Genomic DNA, 15,532 nt, shown 5'->3' on the forward strand with positions numbered 1-15,532 from the left:
ATTATAAATAAATGAATGTATAAATAAATAAATATATAAACGAATAAATGTAATAATATGAAAATAAATACAGGAATGAATGGTTTGATAAAACAAAATAATTCGTTTTAGCTATTATTGATCTTAGCTTTAACTTTTCTTTTCATTTTTTAAATTGATTTATTATTTTTTGTGTCCATTTTTAATTATTTTTTATTATTATTATTATTTATTTTTAGATTATTTTATTTATCATTTCCTTTTATTTTTACATTTATTTATTTATACGTTTATTTATTTTTATATTTATTTATTATCGCATGTATTTATATCCACTTTTATTTATTTATTCTTGTATTTATTCTTACTTTTCTGTGTCTTGTATGATAATTAGATGGGTTGGTCTTGCCTACTATTGGTTCAGCGTAGATTGAAGCGTTTGATCGATTACTCTTGACTTGTTTTGGACTAACGTCACGTCACTCACTGATCGTTTGCTTCGTGTATAACGTTTATGGCGTGCGCACAATTAGCTAGAGAGTTACAGCATTTAGCCAATGAAGTCGATAACCATGCATCAAATGACTATGTGTCATTCAGATTAGATGCATTATTGATGATTTATTACAGATTGACGGCGAGATAAATGACAAAGTTCTCCCTCGGTTGTTAGCCTCTTTGCAGCACATTCAAAGTCTGTGCGAGTCAGAGGGTGCTATGGTGGTGTTACAGTTCAACTGGTGAAAATCATAAAGCACAAAATGTAATAAGGTTAACTACACAGATGAGCTTGTAAACCGAAGTCGCAAGCTAACGCTTTGTCAAAGTGATAGTTATAAGCAGCCTTTCGGTTAGAAAAAGCGTAAAGATTTAATGTAACATGAGTAATAATGTAAATGAATTGAGACATAGTGAACTTAAGTCACAAGTTAACACGGTAGTAATGAGCATCGTTCTTTCACTACAGGGGCCATCAAATGGAAACCATTCCTTCTAAAAAGACGTGGTTACTAAACGGTACTCGTAAACTACATTCCATAAGAGATAAATAACACAGAGGTCACAAGTTAAAACGGGCATATTCCCTTGATTCATCCAGCTGCATATTGTTGTGTGACATCTTGATATTATTGCAAAGATCCGCAGCAGACTAGCATTGCGAAATAGCTTAGTGTGATTGTTACCGTAGTGACACGCTGCCTCGCTTTATTGTATGGGTACGAATCCCGTGTCAAATCGCTTTATTTATTTTTTCACCTCGCTTCAGCCGTTACGGGCGATCATACCAATAATTTGCAATCTTAACAAGAATGTCAAAATCATGTAACAAGAAAGTCTGTGTTTATTAGACATCTTAATATCAAGTCGTCTTGTGCTTTCAGAATCGACGAATCTGCTGAGGTCGTTCAGCACCTCTTTGGCAGAGGACCTGTAACCGGAACTTGGTCACCACCTTAGCACCCCCTGACTCGCACAGATTTTGAAGAACTTTGTCATTTATCTCTCCGTCAATCTGTAATAAATCCTCAATAAGTGCATCTAATCTAATGACACATAGTCATTTGATGCATGGTTATCGACTTCATTGGCTAAATGCTGTAACTCTCTAGCTAATTGTGCGCACGCCATAAACGTTATACACGAAGCAAACGATCAGTGAGTGACGTGACGTTAGTCCAAAACAAGTCAAGAGTAATCGATCAAACGCTTCAATCTACGCTGAACCAATAGTAGGCAAGCCGAACCCATCTAATTATCATACAAGACACAGAAAAGTAAGAATAAATACAAGAATAAATAAATAAAAGTGGAAATAAATACATGCGATAATAAATAAATATAAAAATAAATAAACGTATAAATAAATAAATGTAAAAATAAAAGGAAATGATAAATAAAATAATCTAAAAATAAATAATAATAATAATTAAAAATAATTAAAAATGGACACAAAAAATAATAAATCAATTTAAAAAATGAAAAGAAAAGTTAAAGCTAAGATCAATAATAGCTAAAACGAATTATTTTGTTTTATCAAACCATTCATTCCTGTATTTATTTTCATATTATTACATTTATTCGTTTATATATTTATTTATTTATACATTCATTTATTTATAATTTTTGCAGGTTTAGTCCTCCATATGTGGTGATGCTTTAGTCAATGAGCAATGTTTTACAGTTCATATCAATAATAAAAATGATATATGCTTATAATATACTATGAGATGGCAAAAGTACACACATCCTTTACTTAAGTAGAAGTACAGATACTTATGTTTAAAAGTACTCAAGTAAACATTGAAGTACTGACTAAACTTGTTTACTCAAGTAAAAGTAAGAAGTATTGGCTCTAAAATGTACTTAAGTAAAAAGTAGCCAATACTACCTGTTTTAGAGTCACGCTCGTAACTGGACCTCACAACTGAACTACCATTACAGTGAGGGAAATAAGTATTTGATCCCCTGCTGATTTTGTAAGTTTGCCTACTTACAAACAAATGAAGGGTCTATAATTTTTATGGTGGGTTTATTTTAACTGATAGACACAGAATATTAAAAAAAATCAGGGGAAAAAAATGTTATATAAAGGTTATAAATTGATTTGCATTTCAGTCAGTGAAATAAGTTTTTGATCCCCAAGCAAAACATAACTTTGTACTTTGTGGAGAAACCCTTGTTGGCAAGCACAGAGGTCAGACATTTCTGATAGTTGGTCACCAGGTTTGCACATGTGTCCGGATACATTTAGTCCACTCCTCTGTCAATCTTTAAGGTTTCTTGGCTGTCGCTCAGCAAATTGGAGTTTTAGCCTCCTTCACAGAGGTTCTATAGGACTAGGGTCTAGAGACTGGCTAGGACATTTAATGTGCTTCTCCTTAAGCCACTATTTGGTTGTCTTGGCAATATGTTTTGCGTCTTTGTCATGTTAAAGGCTCATCCATGACCCATCTTCAGTGACCTAGTTAAGGGGAGGAGGTTCTCGTCCAAGATTTTACGGTACATGGGCCCGTCCCTCAGCCCCTCAATGCGGTGAAGTCATCCTGTATACCTGTAGCAGAGAAAAAGCCCTAAAGCAGAATGTTTCCAACACTGTGCTTCTCTGTAGACATGATGTTCTTGGGCTCATAGTCAGCATTTCTCTCCCTCCAAACACAGGAGTCCATTTTGGTCTCACAGCAGTGCCAGCACTTTCGCCAAAGCCTTTTCTGAATCATTTTTATGTTCATTGTCAAACTTAAGACGAGCCAGGCGGGCCTTCTTGGGCAGGAGGACCTTGCGGGTGCTTCAGGATTTCAGTCTACTGTGGCATAGCGTGTTACCAATGTGTTACCAATGTTTTGCTTGCTAACTGTGTTCCCAACTGTCTTGAAATCATTAACAGGCTTCTTCCGTGTAGTTCTGGGCTGATCTTTAACATTTCTCATGATCATCTTTACCCCATTGGGGAAATATTGCAGGGAGCTCCAGAACAAGGGCATTTGATAGTTATTTTGTATATCTTCTATTTCCAAATAATCACACCAACAGTTGTCTCCTTCTCACCAAGCTTCTGTCTGTAGCCTATTCAAGGTTTGTGCAGGTCTCCAATCTTGTCGCTGACATCCTTTAAAACCTATTTGGTCTGGACCAGGGTGGAGTGAACTGGCAGACTGGCGGCCCGCGGGCCGCACACGGCCCGCATTATCTTTAAATACGGCCCGCAGGACCATATCAGTATGATCGCTGAAAAATGAAAAGACTGCTGTTAATTCTCCAACCAGGAGAGGGCGCTTGTTTCTGCCGGTCACTAATTAACCGTAGTAGGAGATGTGCGCTATTGAGAACGTTCACCAAAATGAGTAAAAAGAAAAGAAAAATTGACAGTGAAAACCGTGTTTTCCAGGCAAGATGGGAAACAGATTATCTTTTTACCGAGTTTAAGGGGGCACCCATGTGTTTGGTGTGCTTGGAAACGAAATCGGTTATGAAGGATTTCAATTTAAATCGGCATTACGCAACTGCTCACAAAGAAAAATACGAAAGATACACCGGTGATGCAAGAACTGCTCTCATTTCAGATTTAAAAGGTAAAATACATCGTCAGCAAAACCTTTTCACTAAATGCATGACGGTTCAAGAATCATCATTGAAGGCATCTTATGCGGTTTCACTCGTGCTTGCGAAAGCGAAAAAGCCGTTATCAGAGTGCGAAACTGTAAAACAGTGCGCGATTGAGATGGCCAAAGCATTTGGAGACGAGAAAATGGCCAAGAACTTTGAATCGGTGTCTTTGTCCCGCCGAACGGTAACACGACGAATTTCTGACATACAGTGTCAAATCCAAGAAAAGCTAAAACAGGAAATAGAAAATTGCAAATACTTTTCCCTCGCGCTGGATGAAAGCACGGATGTGACGGATGTCAGTCAGCTCCTAATCTTTGCAAGAACGATCACCGAAAAATTTGATGTACACGAGGAGCTGTTAAAGTTGGTATCATTACATGGCACTACAAAGGGAGAGGATATTTTTAAATCTGTTGAAATTGCGGTGAATGAGCATGGAGGCTTTGCTAAACTATCTGCTGTTGTTACTGATGGAGCACCAGCAATGCAAGGAAAAAAGTCCGGATTCGCTGGGTTACTTAAGAAAAATGGTGTTAACTGTCCTGTACTGCACTGCATAATACACCAGGTTAGTAGAGTTTTCTTTCATAGTACATTAAATAAAATGAAACGTTGTGTCATGGTCAGTAACTAATTTTCTTTTATAGGAGGCCCTGTGTGCGAAGATTCTTGACTTCAGTCACGTCATGAATGTAGTGACAAAAGTCACTAATCTTATTCGAGGTGGAAACAGGGCACTCAATCACAGGAAGTTTACGGCCTTTTTGGATGAAGTCAGTGCTACTTATGGGGATTTACTGATGCACACAGACATCAGATGGATGAGTCGTGGAAAGTGTCTGGAAAGATTCTTTGCGCTGCGGACCGAAGTCCCTGTGTTTCTGGAGGACAGTATCAAATCGGACACTAGCGCTTACTGCAGCAATCTACGGGATCCAGAATTTCTTTGCGATCTCGCGTTCCTCACAGATATGACTGCGCATCTGAATAATCTGAACACACAGTTACAAGGACGGTCTCAGGCTGTTTCAGATCTCTACGGTCATTTGACTGCTTTCAAGCGTAAACTCATCCTTTTTCACGACGGATTTTCGTCTGATCCGGTAAATTTGACACACTTTTCTGCCTGCGAGGAGATGCGCAAAGATACTCCCGAATGCGAGATGTTTTTTGCAAAGTACAAAAAAGACATCGAAAGTCTACAAGAGCAATTCAGAATTCGCTTCCAGGACTTTCACGCCATGCAGCATCGCATAGACCTCTTCGCAGACCCTCTGAACGCAGCTGTCAGTGAGCAGCCTGGTGAGATGCAGCTAGAACTCTGCGAACTTCAGTCCGACCCCTTCTTCCAGGCAAGGCGCAATGAAAGAGGACTTGAATTTTGGAAACTGCTACCTGAGTCCCGTTTCCCCCTCCTCAGAGATTTTGCACTGTTTATGCTCAGTATGTTTGGCAGCACTTACATCTGTGAAAGTAGTTTCTCAACAATGAAGCACATTAAATCAAAAGACAGAAACAGACTGACAGATGACCATCTCTTTCAGCTACTGCAGGTTGGCTGTACAAACTTTCAGATTGACATTGATTCAATTGTGCACCAGCAGGAGAAGCCACAGGTATCTCATTAAGACTATTTGGCATTAGGAATGTTGTCATGAAATGATCTATAAATTAATGTGTTTGGAGAAATGTATGCACTGAATTGTTTTTATATTCAGTATTTTATTACTATTTTAATTTATTTTTATAGGGATTTAATAACTAATTTTTTCCCAGTTAATAACTGTTTTATATAGCACTTTTAACTGTTCTCAGAGGGTAGTTTAAAAATGTTCTCTTGGCTACTAATCAAAAACAGTGTTTTTGTACCTTGGTTGAAATGCATACATTTGTTTTTATTTAAAAAGTTGGCTGTTTGAATGAGCATAATTGCACAAGTTTTATATTTAAACTCGTGGCATTAATTGTATATTGAGTTCCCTCAATAAAAAGTAAATTGTAAAACGTGTCTCTAGATTAATACAGTAATCTGGCCCCCTGGTATGAAGGAGAAAAAATGCTGGCCCTCATCATTATGAAAGTTGCCCATCCCTGGTCTGGACCATGGTGTTGGAGAGGTTGAACTGGAAGATACAGATTCTGTTGGCAGGCATCTTTTATATACATAACAAGCTGATTTAGGAGTACTTTCTTAAAGTGACAGGACTAATCTGTGGTCCATATAGGCACATAACCAATCTGTGGAGCCAGAATTCTTGCTAGTTGGTAGGGGATCAAATACTTATTTCACTGACTGAAATGCAAATCAATTTATAACCTTTATATAACATTTTTTTCCCCTGATTTTTTTTAATATTCTGTGTCTATCAGTTAAAATAAACCCACCATAAAAATTATAGACCCTTCATTTGTTTGTAAGTAGGCAAACTTACAAAATCAGCAGGGGATCAAATACTTATTTCCCTCACTGTATGTAGAACACAAGCATAAAAAAGACTGATGGAAAAAATCTATTTGCCATCACCTAGGCCACATCCTAGACCCCTTGTCCTTTGGGAAAAAACACAAAATTATAATACAATTATGATGTAAGATAAGAGCGTAAAGGACAAATGTATTGATAATAATTGTGACAGAATTCCCTTTGTCTCAAGTTCTCGACCATAATTTTAGCTATTCTTTGTGTTGCCTTCAGCCTTGGTCCGTGGCAGCTTCATAGACTACTAGCCTAGTTCTATGATGCTAATAGCCAGGAAATGACTGTTTGGTACTGTGATTGTCAAAACATTTTATAACAGAATTTCACTGCTTTCAATTTTAGATTAACTTTAAATTTTAAGCACAGACCAGACAGGGACATGTCATTCATTATACAAAGGTTGTAGACACTTGGGAGATCTTGTCAAAAAGAGAAAACTAAGAAATAAAGAGATAATTAATTAGGCAAGTCAATTTACTTGGAATTACATTACATTACAGTTTCTCTCGATTGCATAAACACATTTCTTGAAATTATGCCTCGTATTCTCAAAACAGTAAACACAAATCCATAACATCTCACCCAATTCCCCAAACATCCTATTTTCGGGTCAAAATGAAGCTCTCTTCTCAAAACCATTCAAACTGGCTGAAAACCAAACTTTTCCTGCAGACATGACACACAAGCCCTCAAAATCACCCACACTGCAACATGGTCTTAGACACTGGTGAGATCAATTCAAAACACTGTTATTAAAATCTCTTTGTGGGACTTAAGAATAATTTGACAGCTTAGTGTTTATTAGAATATACAACATAAAAGAGTGCACATAGAGCAAAGTGCAAGAATGAGCTTTAGGAAAAAAGGAAGAACAATATAAACTGGTCATGCCAGGCATTCAGGCGACTTACAGAGACGATAAAGGAAACAATACAGTGAAGCGATTTGTCAATAGGAGGCAATGTAAAAAAAATATGGCATCCTCTGCACCTTTGGCCCAATTTCGTAAAAGTATTCCTTATTTTCTGCATAAATACAGGACAGATAAAAAAAGGGTGTACACGTGCTACAGTTTACTGGATACAGAATAGTGAAATTTCTCTCATATATAGAGTGTACTGTAATTATACTTTATGTTTCCTGTAAGTAGTACAAAGCCCAGTAGATGATTCTAGGATGAGCTCCTATTGATATTATCCTGCGATTCTGATTGGTGTGTCATCAGTTTTGCCACTGAATGTTTACTGATGCATAAATGTGTTATTTGAGTTTACATCTTGACACTTCAGTTCATTATATTGTGTGTTTGTGTTTTCTGAATGAGAACATGGTTAAACCTTTGCAAAATGAGGCTGTTTTTGCGTTGGGTTTGCACAAGTTAGTGTATTGTTCTGAGAATGTGTTTATAGTTGTCAGAAAATGGAGAATTGTTTCATGAATTGTGTGTTAGCAATCGAGAAAAACTGTAAATGTATTTATTCCTAACCCTATCCCTAATAAAATGCTGAAAACGGCTCTGTTAATGTTTCTTGTCTAGTCACACTGATGTACGAATTACATGAATCACGTTTATGATATTTTTACATTCAACACAGCGTTTTGTAGTTTTCTTCATTGGATAATACTGTCAGTAGTATTATATCTATCGTAAATCAGTTTTAAAATATTAAATGTTTAGCATCTTACATTGTACGTTACACTCGTTCAACATTAAAACTGAAACATCTTGATGTCAGTGTTGCTAGATTAGGTGGACAATTTCCAGCCCAAAGGCTCACTAAAACCTACTCACTCCAACAAAAACCAGCCCAAAATTTTAACTGCCAAAATAATGTGATAGTATTTTATTGCAATGTCAATCAGCATTGATAAGGATAATTTTTTATTTCCTTATAATTATGACAAGATGAAAAAATATAATAAAAACCAGGAAAATAGATCAAACAGATCAAACAAGGCTAATGCATTAAGAAAATTTGAAAATAAGACTAATAGGATATGTCCAGAAACCACTTCAAAGCCGCAATCAGGAAATTAGTGCATTTTTGTGCAGAAGTGCCCACTATAATTAGTTAACCGGAAAGCAACGCAATGAGCAGGTATTTTTCACTCGTTCATGAATTTAACGCACGCACCACGATAGCAAAAAATATGCAATTCATACATACTAATGAACAACAGCAACAATATTGCGCTTACCTAAAGAGCTGCCTTAACTTCTGACAGAACTACAGTACATCTTTCGTGAAGTATATGTTTGTAGAACATGCAAAATTTAGCAAAACTGTTTTAAATCCAGTAGCTGTCAAGGACGAGTATGCCAGACTAAAGCCTGTAAAGTTGAAAAGATTTGCTGTTTAGAAGTAGTATAATCCCATTTTCAGTTCGACTTTATTAAATCGTTTAACTGTGCTCTGATTTCAGTTACAGTTATATTTACAAAGAATCTTCGAGTCGTCTCTCACCACATGTGTAATTCACATTGTGAGATTTGAGTCATCCTCCCACTTACTACTGTGCAATTTATATTTAGGCCCAGTGTTCGAATTGTGTCAAGGCTCTTGGGGGGGTCCCCTAACCAGGCTTCAAAAAAAAAAAACAGACGGAGCTGCCAGTACAAGCATCATTCACATGATAGTTTGGATCATTTTAGTAATTTGACCATAAATGTCCTTAACATGTTGATAATCCAATAAAAGAGATCCACATGAGGGAGAGATTAAAATACATATTTTTTTGTTTTTTGCAGTGATCATGCTATCGATCTTGCTGTTAATTTTTTATTTTCCATTGTAACCTAGATTTTTTTAATAAGATTTTGCCTAGTTTTGATGTCTTTTTTGCTGAGATTTCACTCATTGTAAAATCTCTTAAATTTATTTATAGCAATAATAACAAGTTTTTCAAAATGTATAACATTTTTTATTACTAATTGAGATTTTCCTGTCCTCTTATTTTCCTTATTTTTCTCTTGGCCTTTGATTCTTGTTCTTTATATTATTGTACTGCGGTTACCTTTTTTTGGAATATTAATAAAAATAATTGGAGCCAGTGAGGGAGAGGACGCGTCACCTCATGCAGAAGCGTATGAGCGTTTTAAACACGATTAATCTCCTGATAATGTAGATCAAGTATATGATAATAATCCATATGAACCAATGCAGAATAAGAAAAACGAATGTCATTCCTTTGGGCAAAAGCAGAAGGGTAGCCTTCTGGTCAAAGTCAGAGCTCATGTTTGCAGAAGAGAGCGCAAAATAATCTCTGGGGAATGCAAAAGTTTTCTGAGGGAAAGAAAAATATTCTTGGGGAAACGCAAAAAGTTTTGCAAAGGAACGCAATGTTGGGGAGAGCAAAATATTTAAAATATTTTCACTCCTTTTCCTATTTTTCCACCACCTGTATGTCCCTGTAGTGGCTCAGTGTCACGGTTCAGCAAGGAAAACAAGGAGAGGATCCACGTGCAGTAAAATATTTAATCAAAAAGACACATAATGGTAGCTCAATGGTCCGAGAACTAGGGATGGGTTGCTCGACACCCCGTGTCGACACACGTGTTGAGTTTTCGACACACTAGTGTTTCGAAACAGTGTTCCGGAGCATTGCTTGAAATGAGTCTGTCACGTGACCCGAGGAAACGAAGCTTCGTTACCTCACTGACACGTCACGCAGGGATCAAACTCAAAGCGCGTCGATTGCGCTGAACCATAGGAATGTTATAATTATACATTTAATTTATATAATTTTATCATTTTGTATTGCTAATTAAAGTACTATTTAAAACCATGACATGTTAATGTCTGTTGTCAAAAAGTAAATTGCAGGGTTAACACTGTTCCCAAAAAGTATAAAAGTGTTTCTTCAACCACAAACTGGTTTTCTGCTAGTAAACGCCATCCTCGGTTCTTTGCAGCTTACACGTGCAGAAGTGTGTTTGATCTTTAAATGGAGAATGCACGCAAGAGACCCCGTTCTCAAGTGTGGGAACACTTCAGTCTCGACACTGCTAATAAAGTGTCGTGTCTGATATGCGAGCAAACTTTGTCTTATTCCAATAATACATCCTCAATGCTTCGTCACTTACGCTCCAAACATCCAAACGCTCTGGGCAACGATACTCAAACAACAGAGCACCAGTCTGCCCCATCTGGGGAGAGGGTAAAATACATATTAATAATAAATAAATTTCCGTTGGGACAATAAAAACTATCTATTTCCCTCAACAAATGAGCAATAAAGTCATTAAAATGCAAGAAAAGTCACCCGTTTTGAGTTTAGATTTTCATATTCTATTCCATTTTTATTTGTTGTAATAGATTGCACTATTTAAGAACACAGAGTACTTTAGTATCCATTAGTTTGGTGGGTTAATCTATTGTATTTAAGGTTTACAGGATATGTTGGATTTAAGGCCAACACCAACCAAACACTTAAAATTGTGTCCACATTCACACTATATTATTATATACGTATATATATATATATATATATATATACAGTATATATGAAGAGTTTGGTTCCAAACTTTTTTTATCACGTTTTTTTGTGTTAGATTGCCGCATTTTTCGAGTTATTATGGCTTAAACCAACTACAGTTTAATTGATATTAAGTGGAATGCACCATAAAAAACATAATTTGTTAAAATTTTGAAAAACTGACATTTAAAAAATCTAATTTTGGAAGTCTTCATATATATTAAATTATTATTCATGTTACTTAAGAACTGGATGTGCTTATTTTTCTTTGTTACTTTGAGTTCTAATTCTATATTATTAAATTCTATATTAAATAATACAAATAAAACTTATAATAACATTTCAATGAACAAAATATCTGAGTGACACAGTTGGTGTAGGAATTTTTATTGACCACCAGATGGCGAAGTAGAGCACTGTCAAAAGCTTCGAAGCACCGACGCAGTTTGTTGAAAAAGCCTCATTGATTCAGAAGCTTCATTCGGCACATCCCTACCGAGAACCACGAGGGAGCACATACGTACAACAACGATTCACAACAGACAACTGAACACCGGGGCTATATATGCACAGATGAAGGGACAAACAGGTAATGAGACCAATACACGATAACGAGACAAATCATGATGCAAACTGGAGTCTTTACAAAAACACAGGCAGTACAGAGTAGCATAGCGCCCTCAGGTGGCGAAATGAGGCGCCAGCAACAGGGCGTGACAGCATGTCTTCATTGAACACTGTGTGGCGCGCTTGAGCATTCATGAATTTTTCAGATAAAAATTACATTTTAGTTTTATGAAACTTGTGCCCTAGAGTTTATCTTCATTTACACTGTAAACGCTAATGAGTTGAGACTACTCAAATTGAGGAAAGTGATTCTCTGTTTATTTGAGTAATGAGGAGATTCACAACTCAGTTAAATTGAGTTGACATAATGTGGTCTATTCATTGAATTAACTTATTTTTTTAAGTACAGATATCATAAAGAGCAAATAGACTGAACTCAAAATTTACCTTTTTTTGTGTTTACTTTTATTAAATTATAAACCATTAAAACAAGTCGATTTCACATCAATAATATACATAATATTGGCCATTTGACAAAAAGCAGACTGTAAGAAACAACAATAGACATGTTTGTCACTAACAGAAACAAAGATTAAAAACAGTCAACTCACAAACTCGTTTTCAGATATGTTTTTACAATCCCCAAAACCTGAATCTGTATGGAGCACATGCTCTAATTAAAATCAAGATATGATATTAAATGTGTTGGATAATATAACTAAAACAAAATTCATAACAGTATGCTTGTATTTTCTTTCACATTTACAAAAGACATGTCATCTGAAACAATGTATAACCACAGACATATCTGCCATCAACATTAATATAACAGAAGCAATGTTCATAACCATAACTTCGCAAAAGCTTGTATTTTCAAGTCACATTTTAAAATATAAATCTGTATAAAATATAAGAATTCGTACTGTAACTGTAGCAGTTATTCAGTGTGCAAGATTCTCTATTCTAACCAAACAGCTGATTTGCCAAGGACTGTAGTTTAGACGGCACATCTTTCTGCCCCATGGAAAGTAGAATACGCTGAATAAATTCAAATGTGTGTTTCAGCGATTTTGGGTAATTCAGGTGTAGGGTGTAAGTAAGTCCGAACAGAAGGCACATTGCTTTTGGAAGGTCATGTACATTGTCCATCACCATTTTTCCCTCAGTTACCATTCCAATTGAAGATGGAGACAAATGCAGAGAGTTGAGGGGGTGAAGAGTTGTCCCATCTTCAACTATTACAATCCCCACTGGCACGTCAAGGATTGAGCTGCGATCATCTGACATCTATTGAAGATAAACATTAACAAATTTAAATAAATTCACAAGCATGCTAACTCATGTCCTTTTCCAAAGGTCCAACATAAAATAATAGTTCACCCAAACATAAAAACATTCTGCTAATTTACTTAGGCCAGTTGACATTTTTCTCAGTAAAACAAGATTTTTAGCTGAAACTGCGCTCCTTGGTGATTCATATAAGTCAATGGTTACAATCTTCTTGAGTCACAAAACATATACAGGCAAAAATAAATTATTATTTGTGGTTTCTGATACAAGGCCGACTTAGCTTAGTGGCTGAGTGATAAAAAAGTGAAATCGTTCCTGTGGTGATACTGTTGGGGTATCTCATGGCTGCAAAAAGGCTCTCGCCAGTCAGCAAATTGTTATATAATTGTACTTATTCTGGATGCTGCAACCTACGTTAATAGCAAGATTTTCATTCGCATACAGGAAGATTTACTTTTCACACATTCACAACATTTGTATGTCACTGCACTCCACTCCAGACTACAGTGAAAGTACTGAAGATTGTTTACAACATTATTACCTTTAATCTGTAAACAATGTTCCGTTTCTTGCACAGATCGATCAATCAGGACCTACAAATATTTATTTTGTTTTGCTTGTATGCTTTTCAATTTTTAAACAGATAGAAACCATTGACTCGCATTATATTAATCGCCAAGGACCAGTTTCAAATAAAATCGTTTTTAATGTTCTACTGATTAAAAAGTTACCTACATCTTGGGTGGCTCTAAATTAACAGCAATTTTTATTTTTTGGGTGAACAATCGCTTTTATCTTAGATGGACACAGTGTGTGTGGTTGATAAGAGTGTGTGAATGTGTGATAGTGTTTATAGGTGTTGTGGTTCTATTTGGAATACTTACCAAACATGTCCAGGGGAGTCATCTCAAAACATGATAGTCCTTGAAGCACAAGAGTTCGGACCTCAGTTGGCTCTGATAACTTATGTGGAATAAATCAAATTATTAAATCATTTTATCAGCCGAATGATACAATTATTAAAACAATCAAATCAGCCGAAATCCTGCCTAATAAAGGCATATGAAACAGTCGATTTTCATGATATTCAACTATATGCTGTTATCCTCATAGATAAACAAGTACAGATATACTAACGTTTAAGTTTGCAACTCATCTGGTTAATAGGGGATTGTGATGCATTGGGAAAAACACTGTTCCTGTATCAATATGTGACGCAACTTGTCCCGTATTTTTGTCAATAAACTTTTGGTAAGAATGTTTTCTTACCGGGTAACCTGCATAATCATGCTCATCGCGTCTTGACACGGCTTAGCTTTGGCGCTTTAATAATAAAAAAAATCTTTGGCGCATAGTTCATACAACCGAATCAGCTGCAGCCTTACGTTAGTGAGAGAAGGCAACGCCAATCATAACGCGACTTCGGTTAGAGAGGCGGGACTCAAGAAAGGCGAAGCCAATCCTATTAGCGACGTGAGCTACGTCATTCTCATCGCAGACAATGACACTTAACCATTTGTGTACCACAATATGCGCTATTACAGAACACGCGTTTGTAAAATATGTTTAATTTCAATTAAATGATTCCTGGATGAATAAATGTTGCATAAAATAAGTAAAAGACACAAGACACAGACGGATATCAGAGGTTATATATATATGTGTAGATCAATTGTTCGGTCGAAATGATTGTCCCTACCCAAATCGGCGCCCTTGTACCTGAGAGAAGGGTCTGTCTGCAGACCAGATGCACTCTCGGGCCAGATGCACTCTCAGCCGCGCATGCGCACTCAGACACATGCACTCTCGGCCGCACATGCGCACTTTGTAGTGGGTCGAAGACGGAAATTAGTCAAAATACTGTTTACAAACGGCACGACATAAAAGAACGTCCTGTTAAAACCGCCTGAAAATACATGAAAATGAAAAAGTATTTCACGATGTGGACTGTAAAATACTATTTTCAACAGGTGGAGATTTTTGCTATTTAAAGCCTGGCTCAGATTACAGGATTCTCGGCCAGAATTTACCCCGATTTCCCCTCCCGAGAATCTTTGAAAAAATCGGGTCCAGAACCTCGATCGGGTCCGAGATTCGGCCCAGATTATCACGTAATGTGAGGCGTTCACAGATCGAATCTTACACCTCCCGATCTGCTCCGAGAGAAATCGGGGCCGCCCCGATCATATCAAACATGTTTGATATTTAGGATTTTAAATCGGGGTGATGACGTTGGTACTTTCGCAACAGCCAATGAGAGGCACATCTGCAAGGTGACTGACAGACCTTTAAAAATGTCGACCGCGAAAGCTCCTGCAAGGGTACGTTGGACAGCGGAGATGGAAGAACAACTTGTGGCAACAGCATGATTGTCTATATAATGTATCCTCCAAAACATACCACAACCGCACAGATAAGGAAAAGAGCTGGGGAGAAGTCGCACCGGTTTTAAATGTACCGGGTAAGTTAACTGCTAACGCGCAGCTTGTAGTTTCGTTCAACAGATTGTTATTTGGCTATAGGCATACAGATAACATGCGTTTATGTGTTTGTTTTTATGCTGTATCTTATAATCACATTGGCATTCATCTTTATCTTCGGCAGCAACTATTTTTTTTCTTCCGTTATTTATTA

The 15,532-nt window shown here is 36.6% G+C and overlaps 1 protein-coding gene and 1 long non-coding RNA gene across 2 annotated transcripts; one reads left to right on the plus strand and one right to left on the minus strand.

Moving 5' to 3' along the window:
* Nucleotides 1–3,637: 3,637 nt before the first annotated feature.
* LOC130550063 (general transcription factor II-I repeat domain-containing protein 2B-like) lies at nucleotides 3,638–8,074 on the plus strand. The gene is made up of 2 exons (XM_057327406.1): nucleotides 3,638–4,654; nucleotides 4,734–8,074. The coding sequence occupies exons 1-2, from the start codon at nucleotides 3,713–3,715 to the stop codon at nucleotides 5,712–5,714; spliced, it is 1,923 nt and encodes a 640-aa protein (XP_057183389.1). The 5' UTR covers nucleotides 3,638–3,712; the 3' UTR covers nucleotides 5,715–8,074.
* Nucleotides 8,075–12,012: 3,938 nt separating this feature from the next.
* On the minus strand, nucleotides 12,013–15,487 carry LOC130550057 (uncharacterized). Its single transcript, XR_008962334.1, has 3 exons — nucleotides 14,168–15,487; nucleotides 13,783–13,861; nucleotides 12,013–12,895 (listed from the first exon to the last, which is right to left on the minus strand). It is a non-coding gene; the product is annotated as an uncharacterized LOC130550057 (long non-coding RNA).
* Between the last annotated feature and the right edge of the window lie 45 nt (nucleotides 15,488–15,532).

The sequence above is a fragment of the Triplophysa rosa genome, unplaced genomic scaffold (genome assembly GCF_024868665.1).
Source record: "Triplophysa rosa unplaced genomic scaffold, Trosa_1v2 scaffold228_ERROPOS557246, whole genome shotgun sequence".
NCBI lineage: Eukaryota > Metazoa > Chordata > Actinopteri > Cypriniformes > Nemacheilidae > Triplophysa > Triplophysa rosa.